This window comes from Oncorhynchus nerka, linkage group LG9b (assembly GCF_034236695.1).
Source record: "Oncorhynchus nerka isolate Pitt River linkage group LG9b, Oner_Uvic_2.0, whole genome shotgun sequence".
NCBI classification, from domain to species: Eukaryota; Metazoa; Chordata; class Actinopteri; order Salmoniformes; family Salmonidae; genus Oncorhynchus; species Oncorhynchus nerka.
In genome coordinates this window covers 28,142,859-28,163,266 of record NC_088424.1, presented here as the reverse complement: position 1 = coordinate 28,163,266, position 20,408 = coordinate 28,142,859, and the positions used below count along the sequence as shown (strand labels likewise).

Below are 20,408 nucleotides of genomic sequence, written 5' to 3'. Positions count from 1 at the left end.
ATCGAGCCCCTCTCTCTTTCTCGACCCTGAGTGGCTTTAACCTTTCTCTTGACCAATCAGGTTGCATCGTGAGAAAGAATGCCATTGTGCCAATATCTTTAGCTTGGTTGCACAATGGTGGCCCTCTAAAACCGGATTTATTTTGCCAGAATATTTCACAAAATCAATAGGCCTGTGTTTGCCTGGCAAATGTGTTGCAATAACATAAGATCTGATTGTTCAATCATTTATATATTTACCAAACCACAGTAGCAAGGAGAGCCTATAGATAGATACATTTCATGGCATTTCACTAAATTAATGTAATTATTTTCTACTTTCCTGTAGACTACATTTTGTAACTGGGATAGATTTACCTTACCCTACTGCTCAATTGACTATTTGGCAGAACATTAACAATAGTCAAAAGGCACCAATTTCAAATGGGCCTTATGCTCTTGACTTGTATATATGCATAAGTGATTCAGAGTTACTGTGTAAATGCTTATCTCGGCTGAGTATTGAATCAAATGTATTTATATAGCCCTTCGTACATCAGCTGATATCTCAAAGTGCTGTACAGAAACCCAGCCTAAAACCCCAAACAGCAAGCAATGCAGGTGTAGAAGCACGGTGGCTAGGAAAAACTCCCTAGAAAGGCCAAAACCTAGGAAGAAACCTAGAGAGGAACCAGGCTATGTGGGGTGGCCAGTCCTCTTCTGGCTGTGCCGGGTGGAGATTATAACAGAACATGGCCAAGATGTTCAAATGTTCATAAATGACCAGCATGGTCGTATAATAATAAGGCAGAACAGTTGAAACTGGAGCAGCAGCACGGCCAGGTGGACTGGGGACAGGAAGGAGTCATCATGTCAGGTAGTCCTGAGGCATGGTCCTAGGGCTCAGGTCCTCCGAGAGAGAGAAAAAAAGAGAGAAAGAGAGAATTAGAGAGAGCATACTTAAATTCACACAGGACACCGGATAGGACAGGAGAAGTACTTCAGATATAACAAACTGACCCTAGCCCCCGACACATAACTACTGCAGCATAAATACTGGAGGCTGAGACAGGAGGGGTCAAGAGACACTGTGGCCCCATCCGATGACACCCCCGGACAGGGCCAAACAGGAAGGATATAACCCCACCCACTTTGCCAAAGCACAGCCCCCACACCACTAGAGGGATATCTTCAACCACCAACTTACCATCCTGAGACAAGGCCCAGTATAGCCCACAAAGATCTCCGCCACGGCACAACCCAAGGGGTTGCGCCAACCCAGACAGGAAGATCACATCAGTGACTCAACCCACTCAAGTGACGCACCCCTCCTAGGGACGGTATGAAAGAGCCCTAGTAAGCTAGTGACTCAGCCCCTGTAATAGGGTTAGAGGCAGAGAATCCCAGTGGAAAGAGGGGAACCGGCCAGGCAGAGACAGCAAGGGCGGTTCGTTGCTCCAGAGCCTTTCCGTTCACCTTCACACTCCTGGGCTAGACTACACTCAATCATATGACCCACTGAAGAGATGAGTCTTCAGTATAGACTTAAAGGTTGAGACCGAGTTTGCGTCTCTCACATGGGTAGGCAGACCATTCCATAAAAATGGAGCTCTATAGGAGAAAGCCCTGCCTCCAGCTGTTTGCTTAGAAATTCTATGGACAATTAGGAGGCCTGCGTCTTGTGACCATAGCGTACGTGTAGGTATGTACGGCAGGACCAAATCAGAGAGATAGGTAGGAGTAAGCCCATGTAATGCTTTGTTGGTTAGCAGTAAAATCTTGAAATCAGCCCTTGCCTTGACAGGAAGCCAGTGTAGGGAGGCTAGCACTGGAGTAATATGATACAAATTTTGGGTTCTAGTCAGGATTCTAGCAGCCGTATTTAGAACTAACTGAAGTATTTAGTGCTTTATCCGGGTAGCCGGAAAGTAGAGCATTGCAGTAGTCTAACCTAGAAGTGACAAAAGCATGGATACATTTTTCTGCATCATTTTTGGACAGAAAGTTTCTGATTTTTGCAATGTTACGTAGATGGATAAAAGCTGTCCTTGAAACAGTCTTGATATGTCTTCAAAAGAGAGATCAGGGTCCAGAGTAACGCCGAGGTCCTTCACAGTTTTATTTGAGACGACTGTACAACCATTAAGATTAATTGTCAGATTCAACAGGACCTAGAACAAGCATCTGTGTTTTGTCCGAGTTTAAAAGTAGAAAGTTTGCAGCCATCCACTTCCTTATGTCTGAAACACATGCTTCTAGCGGGGGAAATTTTGGGGCTTCACCATGTTTCATTGAAATGTACAGCTGTGTGTCATCCGCATAGCAGTGAAAGTTAACATTATGTTTTCGAATGACACCCCCAAGAGGTAAAATATATAGTGAAAACAATAGTGGTCCTAAAACGGAACCTTGAGGAACACCGAAATTAACAGTTGATTTGTCAGAGGACAAACCATTCACAGAGACAAACTGATATCTTTCCGACATAAGCATTACTTGGTATAAACATTACTTGGTACTGTTTATGGCCCTCTCATGATAAATAAATACTTTAGGGTATGTCTACAAGTAACATTAGTCATGATTTTAAAGTAGGGAAATGTGTCTAAAAAATACAACACAAGGTTGTGTATTGTTTTGCACCACATCAGTAACTAAACACTGTAGAGGTCAAATTGTTTTTACCAACATTAATCATGTTCATATTAAAATACTGGGTACTATTTTGTGTAGTGTGAAAAATGTAATTGATAGCATCATGGCAAACAAACTTGTTTTGACAGTTCTTTTGTAAGGAACAGAGGTAGCCATCAGAACTTTGCCAGGGGCACACAATTTGCTGTCCTCATATGAGCGGGTTGCTTTTTCCCAGGAGACTAAAGAACAATGTGGTGATTGTCCTCTGCACATGTCCAGAGTACTAAACCCTTAGCTACCTGGATTATAGCTGGTTGCTTTTTTAGACAGACACAGGCAACTTCAAACTCGGACCAAAGCACAATAAGCAAGTAGCCTCAATGATAAATAAACAATCATTAGTATCCAATTACATCACTAACAAATTATAAATCACGAATAGTATACTTCACAGATCAAAGGGGCAGGTTTCAAGGGATAAATATACCTAACATATTTTCACGTGGACTAGAAGTAAGCATGCATCTATGTATCTATGTATAAAGATCCAGGACAACAACCTCTCCCTCAATGTGATCAAGACAAAGGAGATGATTGTGGACTACAGGAAAAGGAGGACCGAGCATGCCCCCATTCTCATCGACGGGGCTGTAGTGGAGCAGGTTGAGAGCTTCAAGTTCCTTGGTGTCCACATCAACAACAAACTATCATGGCCAAGCACACTGAGACAGTCGTGTAGAGGGCACAACAAAGCCTTTTCCCCCTTAGGATACTGAAAATACCGACCACTAAAACAGGTCCTCAGATCATCAAAAAGTTTTACAGCTGCACCATCGAGAGCATGGTTGCATCACTGCCTGGTATGGCAACTGCTTGGCCTCTGACCGCAAGGCACTACAAAGGGTAGTGTGTATGGCCCAGTACACTTTGGCCAAGCCTCCTGCCATCCAGGACCTCTATACCAGGCTGTGTCAGAGGAAGGCCCTAAAAATGGTCAAAGACTCCAGCCACCCTAGTCATAGACTGGTCTCTCTGCTACTCTCTGCATGGCAAGCGGTACCGGAGTCTAGGTCCAAAAGACTTCTAAACAGCTTCTACCCCCAAGCCATAAGACTCCTGAACAGCTAATCAAATGGCTACCCAGACTATAAGCATTGCACCCCCTCTCTCTTTTACGCTGCTGCTACTCTCTGTTTACTATCTAAGCATAGTCACTTGAACTCTAACTACATGTACATATTACCTCAATTACCTCCACTAACCGGTGCCCCCGCACATTGACTCTGTACCGGTAGCCCCTGTATATAGCTTTGCTATTGTTATTTTACTGATGCTCTTTAATGATTTTTTACTTTAAATGTTATTTATATATTTTTTACTTAACACTTATTTTTCATAAAACTGCATTGTTGGTTAAGGGCTTGTAAGTAAGCATTTCACTGTAACACCTGTTGTATTCGGCACAAAAGTATACATTTTTCATCAAACTAAATGGCTGCCACAGCTGATCATGAAAAACTCTGTGAACAGAGGGACACTCACTCTCTGAAAACGTTTAGATGAATACCAAATCCATTGTTACATTGCTGTGGCAGATTTGTACCAAACACAAACACTGAGCGTCAGAGTAAAGCTTTGGGTGGGAATATAAGGCCTATTGTTGTTGACGCGGATAAAAGGAGAGCTTTGATTTTCTACACTGCATTCCTGCAAAGATTTGCATAAACCATCTAAGTCTCAGTTGACACATGTTACTGTACCCATTCTGGTTGAAAACATAGTCAATATCCACATAACACTTGTCAGCCTAATAACTTTCAAATCAATGACCTCAACAAAGCCATTGGTTACCAACAAATCTAACATGAACAGTGATTAGCCCTACTGAGATATTGTAATAAAATCACGAATACATCCATGTCCTATTATTTCCTACTGATGTAAAGTGATATAAACAGACCACTAAAACAGTTGAAAATATTTGTATACAATTATTGCTCTTGCTTGTTTGTTTGACTTTTGTGATATAACATATTCAAATATTAAATGTCTGTTATCAATCATGACTTCCATCTGAACAGGGGGATCAAGATATCTCTTGGCCTTGCACTATCTATTTCAGTTTGCCTAGAAATATAGTTCACTGTTTATTACATGCCACAGAAATGTGATACATTTCACAATTTGATTCCTGGGGGAGACAGACCTTTACTAACACACATTAACACTACTAGTGATGTAAGTTGTTGAATGCTGATCATCTGTATAACAAATATTTGAGCCTGATATTTGTACTTGTAATAAAAAATGTATAAATAAACAAAACACTACATGCTAGCTCAGGGTGGGGGCCCCAAAAAATTCATCATGAGGGGCTACACCCCCCCCACCACCACATTTCGAGCAAAACATTTTAGCAGCCTCCCTCTTAACACCGGAGAGAACATGTTTTATTTTGTACAATTGTACACATTCTGCCATGGGGTGGAGAGAAGACTTTGCATTTTATAGCTAATTTCATTCAATTCTACTCATTTTGCCATAAGGCAGAGATGCAAAAGTGCTGTTTTACATCTAATTTCCTGCAATTCTACACATTTTTCCATAGGGTGGAGAGAAATGTTTGCAGGTTTAAATATGATACCCGAGTGAGACTGACTATCAAAATCAGCTGGCTGCTAAACTAATTTAAAAATCTAAAAATGTTAGCTGACATTGACTAATTGAGTGGCTATCAGTGGCTGAAATAAGAGAAAAACTGCTGATTCACAACCAAATTACGATAGTGTACCTTGTGTATTATATTATTCTACAGAACTTGCAACAACAGTAAATTGAGACCCTGACTGAATTGGTCCGAGGGCGTTCAAAAGGGGGGCGGCCCTCCCGCCGCCAGTTGTCCATCCCACGCCCGTGTAAACTATCTACATCACTGCAGGATTTTCACAGTGCGCATGCCGTTCTTTTCTATGTGTATTCACGCTTACAACATGGCGACGAAACACATTGGGATGAACGTTTGAGTTTATAAAACATCTTCGGCTAGGATAGCAACGAAGTACATTTCTAAAAAAGCCTTCTCAAATCGAGTGGTAATTGTTTATATATTTGTTTTTAAAATTGTATTGTGAAAAAATGAATTGTACCACGAACGTAGTGCAAGTGACGAACGTGTCGCCAAGCACAACATCTGAGCAGATGCGAATGCTGTTCGGGTTTCTTGGAACCATTGAAGAACTCAAATTGTTTCCACCAGAGTAAGTAACTCATTTGTTTAACTTTTGTCGCAAACTAGACATCGTTATTGTTTCTTTGACTATTAATTCCCTACCAATTTGTGATTTGGTTGATTTCCATATAGGTAACGTTTATTATTAACTTTAGCTAACGCTAGCTAACGTTAGCATCGGAGGCCCAAACTGTCCGTACCCAAAATATTAGACGAAACATGAGCTAGCTAAGATAAAATGTTGGTTAGCTACTTCAGGGGTGTTTTGTTGGACACATTCTACTACTATGTTGTTTCTATCTAACTAACTTACAAACTAACGTATTGCAGTGAATCGCCTCTGCCAGTGACGTCGCGTGTGTGTTTTGTGAAGTTCCAAGAGTCGGAGTCGGTGGGAGTTTCTCAGCATCTGACCAACACAGTCTTCGTGGACAGAGCGCTGATCGTCGTCCCTTTTGCCGAAGGTTGGTGCTTTGTTCTCCCCTCTTCAGTATGAATGATCCTTGACTGTATGACGTAGTTATGGGAGAGTGACGCGCCCATTAATTTCATGATGGAGTTCTATGATCCTGTGGTTTGAGATACTATTTAAGCATGTGTCCTAGCTATTTCGGATCCTAGTATCCATTCTCGATCTGACAAGCTTATCTGATTCTGTGATAAATGATTCCATGCCACTCTCCCAGTGTCTTGTACAATCCCCTTGCTAATTACAATGAGAGAGATTTCTATATCAGATCTCTCAACCCATATCCATGGTATACTGTGGAACTAAATACCAAACATATAACCACCATACACATAATTTATTATATAAAGCTACTGCCACACTGTAAGGTCATAATGTCACCTAGGATAGGATAAAGTAATCCTTCTCACCCCCCCCCCTTAAAAGACCTAGATGCACTATTGTAAAGTGGCTGTTCCACTGGATGTCATAAGGTGAAAGCACCAATTTGTAAGTCGCTCTGGATAAGAGCGTCTGCTAAATGACTTAAATGTAAATGTAATTATGTATTGGACTTGATAGACACTAAACAACACAGATTACTTTTAAGTCTTTAGTGGTCTCCAGAGCCCATTCTTTGCCCCCTCCCTGCCACCCCTTTACCAGTAACCACAGTATACCAAGATCTGCTTTAGGGACAGGCACTTGCTTCGACAGAGAGAGCTGAACAAGCCCAGACTGTGCACGGGCAGACAAAAAGAAAGCAGAGAGGAACTTACATGTATATGAAAACTTAACCATGCTTTTTATTTTCTCCCCCATATTGGACTATCCTCTATTAAACTTATCTCTGTTATTTGTGTGTGTGATTTGTTGTAGTGGAGAAGGCAAAAGCAGAGCCCCCTCCTTGATGGCTGAAAGTGGTCCTCTGCCTGCCAACAGGGGATTGTAGACAATTACAAAAGGCCAGCAAGCATTCAAGCAGCCCCCCAACCCCTTCTTTCTCTTTTTTCTGTGTCCTTTCTTCTTTCTCTCATTTTCTATTCTCTATGTATTTTAGTTTAAGTGGAATGCAGTAGTTAGATATTACCATAAGGCAGATCACATGTATAACGCAACATGTTATTTGACTACTCACAAGTCTATTTATCCAAATAGGTATTTTAATAATCTGACCTGTATAACATCCAATCTAATTCTCATTGGATCCAAATGGTCACTGAACAGTGAACAATACACATACATCTCAATGGCACGGCTATTGCTACACCTGCATTTCATACTTTTTTCACCTTTAGCGTTAAGGCACTTCCTGGTTTGGGGAGTTGGGTGAACCCTAGTTGCAATCTAGTATCCAATTTTAATTTAGCTAAAAATTAGATGCACTCACTCAACACTCGCTGTCCCTCAAATTGGCAGATTCAAATAACAAGGCTGTGTGTTTTCTATGTTGACCAGTGATACTGTACTTTAAGGTTGCTGACTATCTAGTTGTCGTTAATTGTCTTAGATATCCACCCACATGACAATGGCAACTGGTTCAGTGCTCTCTCTTTAACAGTGGTCTTTCTTTTTTGTTGTTGTGTTTTACAGTTCTTTTTCCTGGCTCAGCCAGTCCTGTAAACCAGGCCCTGCTGAAAATACCACCCAACCGTTTTGTCTCCTGCAGCTAAATTCTCTCTCCCATGTGCCATTTTTTAAATGTTTTTTTTTTGTGGGTGTGTGCGTATGTGTGTCTCTCTTGGTGTGTGTATGTTTGTGCGTCTTCTGTATAAAAAAAAAAAATGTTATTTTTCCCGTTGCATCTTGATGAAGATATTGTATGTTTCCTTTTTTAGGTAGCATTGGTAACATTGAAATGTGAAACCATTGTTTTTTTTTTGCCCTATATTAGTCAGACATAAAAAAACAAGCTAATCTAATATTGCTAAGTTGATTATTAAACTTAATCAAAAAGCATTAATTTTAAGCATATTTGATGCAGTGACAAGTAAGGTTCTTGGGAGAGTAGATATCGCCTACCTAGAATTTGATTGCTAGCTAGGTTATTTTCTACGTATTGGTGGTAAGTAGTAGAAACTGACTGTACAGTATTTACTGTTGACCTCCAACTCTCTGAAATTCTTTTTGTTTTGTGTATCTCGATTTTTTTTCCTTTTTTTTTCTCTGTGCTCCTTAGTAGTGAAGCCACCAACGTGAGTCGCTTGTTCAATCTATATGAAAATTGAGAGCACACCCCACTGGAGAAGCCGCTGTGCTAGCTAACGTTTGGTTCATGACTTAAAATACACTTTCAGGTGATACAATCTTGGCAGTGTTCACTGGAGTAGTGTGTATTGTGATATACTTTTTTCCCAACCTTAGAAGAATAACTATCTACAATGATTAAAAGAATAAAGGGAACAAACCTTCTCAAATGTAGCAGCTATCTAAGGTAACAGTATTGAAACCTGTACACATGTTTGTTTGAAGAATACCTGAGCAAGTAATCTTTGTGTTTTTCAAAATGTCTCTCCTCTTTAGTAGATTCTAGACGTAGACGTTCTCTTCTTCCCATAATGCCTGTTTTGTTTTTCTGTAGGTGTTATCCCAGAGGAGGCTAAGGCTTTGTCACTGCTGGCGCCAGCAAATGCTGTTGCAGGGATTATGTCCGGAGGAGGTCTCCTTCCAACACCTAACCCCATGTCCAATCCACAGGTAGGACTTCTCCCAACACCAAACCCCATGTCCTATCCACAGGTAGGTCCTCAGCATAGACATACAATATTTTGTTGTTCAATTTAATTATGTGGTCCTTCGTTGTCTTACGTCAGATAGCGCAACGATTCTGCCTGCGCTAATCTGTCTCGTATCTTGCAAAAGGTATGGGATAGATCAAAAGTAGTTTAGCTACAATGTGCTGTCTAACATTTGAAAATATTAACGTAAACTCACTCACTTTTGTACATCGCCCTGGTCCGTACAATTGATCTTATTTTTGCGCCCAAAAAACTTAATACTTCCATATCAACTGTAATATCAATACCAATGTAAAGCACAACTTCTCTTTGAAGAGGGATTTAGGGCTGCGCTAACATTAGCCTCACAAGTGAACTGCAGCTGTTCCGACTTCAGTGTCATGATGGCTCGCAGTAATGACGTGCAAAAAAAATGCAATTGGCACCCTAGTCATGAAATATTAGTTTAATATTAGCAATAATTATATTAACCTCTCTGGGATATGTGGGACGATAGCGTCCCACCTCGCCAACAGCCAGTGAATGTCCAGGGCGCCAAGTTCAAAACAACAAAAATCTCATAATTAAAATTCCTCAAGCATACAAGTATTTTACACAATTTTAAAGATACAATTCTCGTTAATCCAGCCACAGTGTCTGATTTCAAACAGGCTTTACAGCGAAAGCACCACAAACGATTATGTTAGGTCACCACCAACTCACAGAAAAACAGCCATTTTCCAGCCAAAGAGAGGAGTCACAAAAAGCACAAATAGAGATAAAATTAAGCACTAACCTTTGATCTTCATCAGATGACACTCATAGGACTTCATGTTACACAATACATGTATGTTTTGTTCGATAAAGTGCATATTTATATCAAAAAATCTAATTTACATTGGCGCGTTACGTTCAGTAATTCTGTTATACTCACAGACATCATTCAAACAGTTTTAGAAACTTCAGTGTTTTCTATCCAATACTACTAATACTATGCATATATTAGCATCTGGGACAGAGTAGCAGGCAGTTTACTCTGGGCACCCTACTCATCCAGGCTACTCAATACTGCCCCCCTGTCACCAAGAAGTTCATTTAGACAAAAATCATGAATAATTAAGTTTTCTTACAAGTGTATATGGTTAAGCATGATTTTAATCTGCGAGAGAACGGCTACCCCTGGTGGAAAGAGGCTGTACGGCACAAAATTAGTTGCAAATGCGCACTGTACGTTACGTAGTGACACGTCATGATGTAACGTACAGCGTCAGAGGGGTCAGTTCATCTTTTCTCCAATACTGTTAGTCCATTACCATGTCAATCAATGCTGAATCGAAACGTAGTTCACAACCCAGATTCTGATGCCAACACAGTCACTACAGTCCCATTCGTTTTCATTGCAGCCTCGTTTGAATGTCGCGGTTACGCACATTTGTACGGAATAGGTTGAGTTTACGCTACCTAGGTAACATCGTCTGCTGAACCGAATTTCTGCCTCTAAACTGTCTCTATTAATATCAGCTAAAACAATAAATTGGTCAATAATGAAGTTTCTTTGGTGAGGAAGTTCTAGTCATTTTACATTTAGCATGGATTTTTGTGCTTCAATGAGCGGTATTTCTGAAGTTTGACTGGGCACAAAAGCTAGCATAAATTTGACCAATATTAGCTTGCTAGAGGAGAAACGTTGCTACAATTTGTTAAACGCTTCAAACAAAAGCTAGCTCGCAAACTACTTTAGTAATGCTAATTTTAACATTATAATTTAAAAAATGTTGTGACCAAATTTGTTTATTTTTTATTTATTTAGTTGTGGGGGGGTTTACAGATACTAACTTTTATGAGTTTTCAAGCAGTTGTTCTGTCGTGAGTCATTGCAGTAGCCTCCCGAGTCAGCTGCTGTAGGCAGCTGAGACAATTTTACAAAGTTACTTACAAGTTAAATGTTAGCGATCGCAGAGAAACATGCTGACTTACGGACTGATTTCTGATAACGGTCACTCATTTTGAGGCTGCATGTCTACAACTTCAGGGTAATTTAACTTCTTGCGTCGAGCCATCCCGGATCCGGGATCGTGAATACAGCCTCAAGCTCATTACCATAACGCAACGTTAACTATTCATGAAAATCGCAAATGAAATGAAATTTATCTATTTGCTCTCAAGCTTAGCCTTTTGTTAACAACACTGTCATCTCAGATTTTCAAAATATGCTTTTTTTTTTTATTTGGCTCCCCAAGCTTTCTTAGCAAAGAACAAAAAAACATATTTTTTGTTGTTGATCATAAGACTGTAAAAACACCAGGAAATCAGCTCCAATTGATTTAAATAGCTAAACAAGCATTTGTGTAACAGTATTGATAGCCTAGCATTGTATTATGCCTCTTTCACCATGCAACATTTTCCACAAAAAACAGAAAATAATTCAAATAAAATAATTTACCTTTGAAGAACTTCAGATGTTTTCAATGAGGAGACTCTCTTAGATAGCAAATGTTCCGTTTTTACAAAAAATATTATTTGTGTCGACTAATCGCTCCGTTTTGTTCATCACATTTGGGGAGGGGAAAAAAAATATATATATTAAGTCATTAAAACGCGAACTTTTTTCCAAATTAACTCCATAATATCGACAGAAACATGGCAAACCGATGTTTAGAATCAATCCTCAAGGTGTTTTTCACATATCTATCGACGATAAAATCCATCGTGGCAGTTTACTTTCAATTCTGAAGAAATGGAACACGCATGGACCTACAGATTACGCACACAGGACACCGGGCGGGACACCGGGCGGGACACCAGGTAAATGTAGTCTCTTATGGTCAATCTTCCAATGATATGCCTACAAACACGTCACAATGCCGCAGACACCTCGGGGAATAGACAGAAACCGCAGGCTCATTCCTGGCGCATTCAACAGCCATATAAGGAGACATTGGAACACAGCGCCTTCAGAATCTGGGGCATTTCCTGTATGAAACTTCATCTTGGTTTCGCCTGTTGCATTAGTTCTGGGGCACTCACAGATAATATCTTTGCAGTTTTGGAGACGTCAGAGTTTTGTCTTTCCAAGGCTGTCAATTCCATGCATAGTCGAGCATCTTTTCGTGACAAAATATTGCACTTAAAACGGGCACGTCTTTTTATCCAATAATGACATAGCGCCCCCATAGGTTGAACAGGTTAACCAGGCTAAGCAAGCTTTTCATGTCAGTAAGGTAGAGCTAGCCAGCTATTGTCAGTAAGCTAGCTACAACAGTTAGCAAAGCTGCTGATCAAGTCACTGCACTGGCGACCGAGGTCCTTGCACATTATTTGTATTTTTTAAATTATTTTTCTATCTATTTAATTTTCATTTAGGTAATTATTCTGCCTATTTCATGGATACAAAAGCGTAGTGATAAAAAAAGAGTTCCTATGTTTTCATTGTTGAATGGTGGATGCTCGGGAATATTCATATTTACATACGAGTTCCACTTCCTACAAGACAGATTGTTAAAGCGAGCGTTGCGTAGGAGTGACGCCATCTGACATAAGACAATGTCGGTTCTTAAGTTAATGAAATGGAACATGCCCTGATAAGTCCACTCTCACGTGAACACAGGCATATACATGACCACGGGTATATATATAGGTATATCATATAAATGTGTACATCGGGGTTCCCCAACGGCAGCCTGTCGGACGAATTTAGCTTGCAGGTGGTTTTATTTGGCTCCCCAAGCTTTCTTAGCAAAGAACAAACAAACATATTTTTTGTTGATGATCATAAGACTGTAAAAACACCAAGAAATCAGCTCCAATTGATTTAAATTTAGGAAATCTGTTCCAAAGTATTTTCATGCATAATAAAGAGATGATCGTATACAAATGTAAGCAAGGTTTGAAATGAGTACGTTTTAGTCAAATATGATATTTGTTTGGGATTCTTGCGGTCAATTTGCAGTCTACAAAGGATTTGTAATTATGTTCCGACCATCCACTCAAGAAAAAAATTGGACCTCAGCTGAATCTAGTTGATGAACCCTGGTGTACATGATACTGCAACAAATTTCCCCCATGGGGACAATGGTCTATAAAATAGAGTAATAGACAATGAAAGGGTTAATGATGTGTTGCATTTTAGATGGGAGGCAATCCTTTTGGTGGTCCCTCCATGGATGCGATGGCAGCGTTTGGGTTTTCAAACCCCAATATGAATATGAATATGAATCCCCAGGTGAGTGTTTGCTTGCAACCTGGAGATGCACTACATGACCAAAAGTATGTGGACACCTGCTCATCGAACATCTCATTCCAAAATCATGGTTAATAATATGGAGTTGGTCCCCCTTTGCTGCTATAACAGCCTCCACTCTTCTGGAAAGGCTTTTCACTAGATGTTGAAACATTGCTGTGGGGACTTGCTTCTATTCAGCCACGCGCATTAGTGAGGTCGGGCACTGATGTTTGGCAATTAGGCCTGGCTTGCAGTCGGCGTTCCAATTCATCCCAAAGGTTGGGGTTGTCGTCGGGGCTCTGCAGGGGAGTCAAGTTCGTCCGCACCAGTCTCGACAAACCATTGCCATGCTGAAACAGGAAAGTGCCTTCCCCAAACTGTTGCCACAAAGTTGGAAGCACAGACTTGTCTAGAATGTCACTGTATACTGTAGCATTAAGCTTTCCTTTCACTGGAACTAAGGGGCCTAGCCTGACTCATAAAAAAACAACCCCAGACCATTAATACTCCACCAAACTTTAAAGTTGGCATTATGCATTCGGGCAGGTAGCGTTATCCTGGCATCCGCCAAACCTAGATTCGTCTGTCGGACTGTCAGATGGTGAAGCGTGATTCATACTCCGGCGAACGCATTTCCACTGCTCTATAGTCCCAATGATGGCGAGATTTACACCACTCCAGCCGACACTTGACATTGCTCATGGTGATCTTAGGCTTGTGTGTGGCTGCTTGGCCATGGAAACCCATTTCATGAAACTCCCGACGAACAGTTCTTATGCTGATGTTGCTTCCAGAGGCCAAATCCATTTATTTGAAGGGGTGTCCACATACTTTTGTATAGTGTTCTGTATGCACACGCAAATGCTGGTGTTAAAGGGGAAATGTTGAAATTATATTTTTTACTTGTATATTATATATTTTACACTCTTCTTCCCCAGTCTTTTCCCACTGAGCAGCTTCTGAAGTTTATGACGCAGGTGGATCCAAAGTAAGTCATCGTGTCTCTAGAAAATTCCCATTATAAGACATCAGACTAGCTTACCTCAAGTAACACATATGAACCATTAATTTGTTGGATTGCACTCCAGTCTGTTCTAATTAAGCAATAAGGCACGGAAGGGGTGTGGTATATGGCCAATATACCACGGCTAAGGGCTGTTCTTATGCACAACACATTGGCCATATGCCATGGACCCCAGAGGGGCTTTATTGCTATTATAAACAGCTTACTAAAGTAATCAGTGCAGTAAAAAAAAAAATGTCATACCTGTGGTATACGGTCTGACATACCACGGCTTTCAGCCAATCAGCATTCAGAGCTGGAACCACCCAGTTTATAATTAAGCGGTAAGGCCTGAGGGGGTGTGGTATATGGCCAATATACCAAGGCTAAGGGCTGTTAGGCACGACCTGGATACAGCCCTTAGCCGTTGTATATTGGCCATATAACAGAAACCCCTGAGGTGTCTATTATAAACTAGTTAACAACATAAATGGACCAATAAATAGTACTTTTTTTTTGTCATACCCATGGTATACGGTATGATATACCACGGCTTTCAGCTAGTCAGCATTCAGGGCTCGAACCACCCGGTTTATAATGGCCAGAACAGCCCTTAACCATGGTATATTAGCCATATGCCACACCCCCTGGGTCCTTATTACTTAAATATACCACGCTTAAGGGCTGTTCTTAGGCACAACGCAAAGACGACCCTTAGCTGTGGTATATTGGCCATATACCACAAACCCCTGAGGTACCTTATTTCTATTATAAACCGGTTATTTATATAAATGTAACAGTAAACAAGTAGTTTTGCATCATACCCAAGGTATATTGTAATGTAAATGTAAATGTATATTGTCTGATATACACATGACTGGAATGCTGTGGCTGTTTCAGCCAAACACCATCCAGGACCCAAACTACCCAGTTTATAATCACCAAAAAATAATGTCCTCTTCTTCAGAATGAACCACATGGGTGTAGGGATGAACATGAACATGAATCCAGGCCTGAAGGCAGACTCCTCCAACAAAGAGATAGAAGTGGCCATGAAGAGGGTCAGAGAGGCCCAGTCCCTAATCTCTGCTGCCATCGAGCCTGGCAGTGAGTAGCTAAAGCATTGCATCTCCAAAACATACTTCACATCTCAGATAAATTACCGTTAGCCCTAGCTAAAAGCTATTATTTGCTGTACCAAAGTAATTTTAACGTTTTGTTTATGCAGACAAGGAGAGCAAGAGGAAGCACTCGCGGTCCAGGTCCAGGTCCAGACGCAGAAGGTCCCGTTCTCGCTCTAGACACAGGTGAACACGAAATCTGTTTTCCTGACAGAAATTATTTGAATTGAGTTAAAAAATAAAGTTTTTTTCAAATTTATATTGAGGGTAGAGATTGATGTTGTCTGTGTGATCTTCGTGGTCTGCAGGCGTTCAAAGAGCAGGTCTAAGCGACGTTCACACTCCAGGAGCAGGAGACGCTCCAAGAGCCCTCGAAGGAGAAGTGGGAGGTCCCACTCCAAAGACAGGAGCAAACCATCTCCAAGTAAATCCAGGTGAGCCACAGAGCACAGACTTGACCCATTCTTCATCCTCAAATTGCACACTCATATCTTCATATCTAACCACAACTCTAATTCCATATATACAGTTGAAGTCTGTAGTGTAGATACACAGGTTGGAGTCATTAAAACTCATTTTTCAACCACTCCACAAATTTCTTGTTTAACCCTCTCTAGGACTGGCGGAACCCCTCGCCAACAGCCAGTGAAAGTGCAGTGCGCCAAATTCAAAACAACAACAAATCTCATAATTAAAATTCCTTAAGCGTACATGTTTTTTACACCATTTTAAAGATAAAATTCTCGTTAATCCAGCCACAGTGTCTGATTTCAAAAAGGCTTTACCACAAACGATTATGCGTCTTTTTGACCCAAGAAACAAAAGTTAGGCAAATGACAAGACTGTTGACATCGTGTGGAAGCTGTAGGTATTGCAACCTCAGTCCCATTAAATTTGGTTCACCTTTATCAATGGGTTCAAGTCGCGCATGGATATATTTTTCCATTTTCAGTGATCAGATTTTCGATGAAACGCACGTTCTGTTATAGTTTTATAAACGTCTGAGTGTTTTCTATCCACACATACTAATCATATGCATATACTATATTCCTGGCATGAGTAGCAGGGCGCTGAAATGTTGCGCGATTTTTAACAGAATGTTCGAAAAAGTAAGCCCTAAGCTTAAGTGGTTTTTAACAAGGCACACCTGTTAATTGAAATGCATTCCAGGTGACTACCTCAAACTGGTTGAGAGAATGCCAAGAGTGTGCAAAGGGTGGCTACTGAAGAATATGAAATATATTTTGATTTAACACTTTTTTTTGGTTACTACATGATTCCGTATGTGTTATTTCATAGTTTGATGTCTTCACTATTATTCTGCATTGCAGAAAATAGTAAAAATAAAGAAAAACCCTTGAATGAGAAGGTGTTTCCAAACTTTTGATTTATTTAACCTTTATTTAACTAGGCAAGTCAGTTAAGAACAAATTCTTATTTACAATGACGGCCAAATCTATACTCAATACCCCATAATGACAAAGCAAAAACCTTTTTTTTCATATTAGCAATCACATTTTACATAAGTATTCAGACCCTTTACTCAGTACTTTGTTGAAGCACGTTTGGCGACTATTATAGCCTCGAGTCATCTTGGGTAAGACGCTACAAGCTTTGCACACCTGTATTTAGGGAGTTTCTCTGCAGATCCTTTCAAGCTCTGTCAGGTTGGATGGGGAATGTTGCTGCACAGCTATTTTTAGATGTTCAATTGGGTTCAAGTGCGGGCTCTGGTTGGGCCACTCAATGGCTGTGTGCTTAGGGTCGTTGTCCTGTTGGAAGGTGAAACCTTCAACCAGTCTGAGGTCCTGAGCGCTCCGGAGCAGGTTTTTCATCAATGATCTCTCTGTACTTTGCTCTGTTCATCTTTTGCTCTGTTCATCTTTTCCGTCGATCCTGTCTAGACTCCCAGTCCCTGCAGATGAAAAACATCCCCACAGCATGATGCTGCAACCCCCATCCTTCACCGTAGGGATGGTGCCAGGTTTCCTCCAGACGTGACGCTTGGCATTCAGGCCAAAGAGTTCAATCTTGGTTTCATCAGACCAGAGAATCTTGTTTGTCATGGTCTGAGACCTTTAGGTGCTATTTGGCAAACTCCAAGTGGGCAGTCATGTGCCTTTTACTGAGGAGTGGCTTCCGTCTGGACACTCTAGAATAAAGGCATGATTGGTGCAGTGCTGCAGAGATGGTTGTCCTTCTGGAAGGTTCTCCCATCGCCACAGAGGAACTCTGGAGCTCTGTCAGAGTGACAATCGGGTTCTTGGTCACCTGCCTGATCAAGGCCCTTCTCCCCCTATTGCTCAGTTTGGCCAGGCGGACAGCTCTAGGAAGAGTCTTGGTGATTCCAAACTTCTTCCATTTAATAATGTTGGAGGCCACTGTGTTCTTGGACCTTCAATGTTGCAGAAATGTTTTGGTACCCTTCCCCAGTTCCGTGCCTCGACACAATCCTGTCTCTGAGATCTACGGACAATTCCTTCGGCCTCATGGCTTTGTTTTTGCCCTGACATGCATTGTCAACTGTGGGACCTTATATTGACAGGTGTGGGCCTTTCCAAATAATGTCCAATCAATTGAATTTACCACAGGTGGACTCCAATCAAGTTGTAGAAACATCTCAAGGATGATCAATGGAAACAGGATGCAACTGAGCTCATTTGGTAGCATTTGGTCTGAATACTTAAGAATAAGGTATTTTTGTTATTTTTAATAAATTAGCAAAAATGTCAAACCTGTTTTCGCTTGTCATTATGGGGTATTGTTGAGCAAATTGCTTTCTTTAATCCATTTTAGAATAAGGCTGTAACGTAACAAAATGTGGAAAAAGTCAAGGTCTGAATACTTTCCGAAGGCACTGTATATACAATACCAAATATTGATCAGATGTAACTAACTTGTCTCTGAACCACAGGGATAGGAAGAAAGAGGAGCGGGATAAAAAGTGCACCAAAACACCACCGAAAAGCTACAGCACTACCAGGAGGTCTCGCAGTATAGATCGGTGAGTGCAGCTTTGTTTTGTCAGAGCCACACGTCTGACTTGTCTGTTTCTCCATGCTGCCAACCATGTTGATTAGTCAGATATTTACTACTTGTGACATTTAATTTTTTCATTTTGTTGCTGTTGAGTACAGAAGGCGGAGGAAGAGTCGCAGCGCCAGCCGATCTCCTAAGAAATCCCCCAAGAGGAAAGTTTCCAGGACTCCCTCTCCTAGAAGGTGGATATTTTGGCCTATCTATGGTCTCGTTATTGCCATTTTTATTATTGATTGCTTCTCATAGAAAATCTTTTCCGAAGGGGACACGTTTTCGAAATCATGCCAGTGGTTTTGGTGGCTACTTTGAGAGTGTGAATATGAGACTATCTTCTGGACATTTTCTTTACAGTGTGAATGCACTCAAATAATTTATTTTGATTTCAAATATCAAGGTTTCTTTTAAGGGACCTGAATATAAACAATGTTGGACTGTCTACACACATTTTTAGATTGAGACTTTTATTTTTTATTTAAAGATTTTAAATTAACCTCTCCTCTCTACAGACATAAGAAGGAGAAGAAGAGGGACAAGGAAAGACAGAATGACCGGGATCGAGAACGCAGGTGCGATAAAGACCGCAGCCGGGAGGAACGGAAGGAAAAGAAAGAAAGGAGTAAAGATAAGGAACGGGAAAAGAAAACTGATGGAGAGAAAGGCGACATGAAGGTAAGCAGCAATGACTGGAACTGATTTGTCTTAAGTTGTGTATTTTTCCTTCTGGCTTTTGACCTCAGAGATCTAGCGTGACTCGCTGTATTTAAATGAAAAACAAGTAATATGAAATATGAAACTTAATCATTTCAAATGTCCTAGATGTCTTTGCAGGTCACCAGAGACTATGATGAGGAAGAGCAGGGCTACGACAGTGAGAAGGAGAGGGAGAGGCTGGACAAGAAGGATTCCGACCAGGACTCTGGAGCCCAGTCTCCTCACTCAGTGGAAGGCAATGGCACTGGGACTCCCAAAGTCAATGGTGACGACCACCGCGAAGAGGACGTCGACCACCACGAAGAGGACGACATGGATGTCAGTGATTGAGTCACCTAATCATAGAGACGGGTGCATAGATCTGTGTACCCAACCTTCCATTGTTCCAACCCTCCATGCTGCACCGACCTTACTGTATACAGGCTTCAATCAACTCCATCCCTCTTTATCTCACTTGAATTGTTAGCTTTCTTTTGGAGTGACTAGACAAAATAGATCAATTAGAAGATGAACCTTAAGACTTCTCACAGTTTTGTCAATTTTCTGTTTGTATGGTGATACATGATTCTTTATTTTGTCCTATTTCGGTGGTGAAAAGGTGTGGTTGGTTGAAAGGTTTATTGTTGTAATTTTAAGTGTATACTCTAGCAAGTGTGCAACCTTTTTTATTTTTTCCTTAAAGGATAACGGCATTTGTGTATTTGACTTAGTTTTTTGTTTAGTTTCTACTCATTGCTGGGAGCAGAAGCAGCCAGTTGCACTGCTTAACAAATTCACTGTATGTCCATTTCATCAGACATGGCTGCTAGATGGAGCAGTTTGCTGTGGACTTAGCTTTTCATTCTTGTATTGTTGCCTCAATAATTCACCATTTACTATTTTTTTGTCACTCCTGTACGTGGTAGAGTGTTCATATCCCATCCGTTATTTTACGGAAGACATATAGTGAGTCTTGTGGTGCTATAACAACCACTCCTTATAGCTCACCTATTCACAATACCCATTAGATCTTATTCTTGTCATTCTTATAAGTTTGTATTGTGCTTTATCAGTGATTCTTTTATATACAATAAAAACCCATATGTGTAAAGATAATCGAGCAATATATTTTTTTTAAATAAGAATCTTTGAGAACTAAGTCACAATTTAAAAAATGGCATGGGGCCCATGTTGTTTTTATGTTTGAGTTACTCAGATAGCGTAAGAACACAACATTTTGCCTTGGCTTCTGTGTAGAATTGCAGGAAACTAGCTTTAAAACTGTCAAATGTTCTCTCTGCCCCATGGCAAACATTGGAACACT

The 20,408-nt window shown here is 40.7% G+C and overlaps 1 protein-coding gene across 5 annotated transcripts; it reads left to right on the top strand.

Moving 5' to 3' along the window:
* The first annotated feature begins 5,585 nt into the window (after positions 1 to 5,585).
* Positions 5,586 to 20,200, top strand: LOC115114541 (serine/arginine-rich splicing factor 11-like). 5 transcript variants are annotated; one of them, XM_029642858.2, is made up of 12 exons: positions 5,586 to 5,872; positions 6,175 to 6,308; positions 8,874 to 9,031; positions 13,139 to 13,231; positions 14,170 to 14,219; positions 15,202 to 15,341; positions 15,463 to 15,541; positions 15,664 to 15,789; positions 18,270 to 18,359; positions 18,493 to 18,576; positions 18,901 to 19,063; positions 19,211 to 20,200. In XM_029642858.2, exons 1-12 carry the CDS (start codon positions 5,751 to 5,753, stop codon positions 19,433 to 19,435), a joined length of 1,464 nt encoding a protein of 487 aa, XP_029498718.1. In that variant the 5' UTR covers positions 5,586 to 5,750; the 3' UTR covers positions 19,436 to 20,200. The 5 variants fall into 5 exon arrangements, with proteins under 5 accessions (XP_029498718.1, XP_029498721.1, XP_029498722.1 ...); XM_029642861.2 differs by having other exon boundaries at positions 5,587 to 5,872; positions 8,874 to 8,989; XM_029642862.2 differs by lacking the exon at positions 5,586 to 5,872 and having other exon boundaries at positions 6,219 to 6,308; positions 7,172 to 9,031.
* Positions 20,201 to 20,408: the final 208 nt, after the last annotated feature.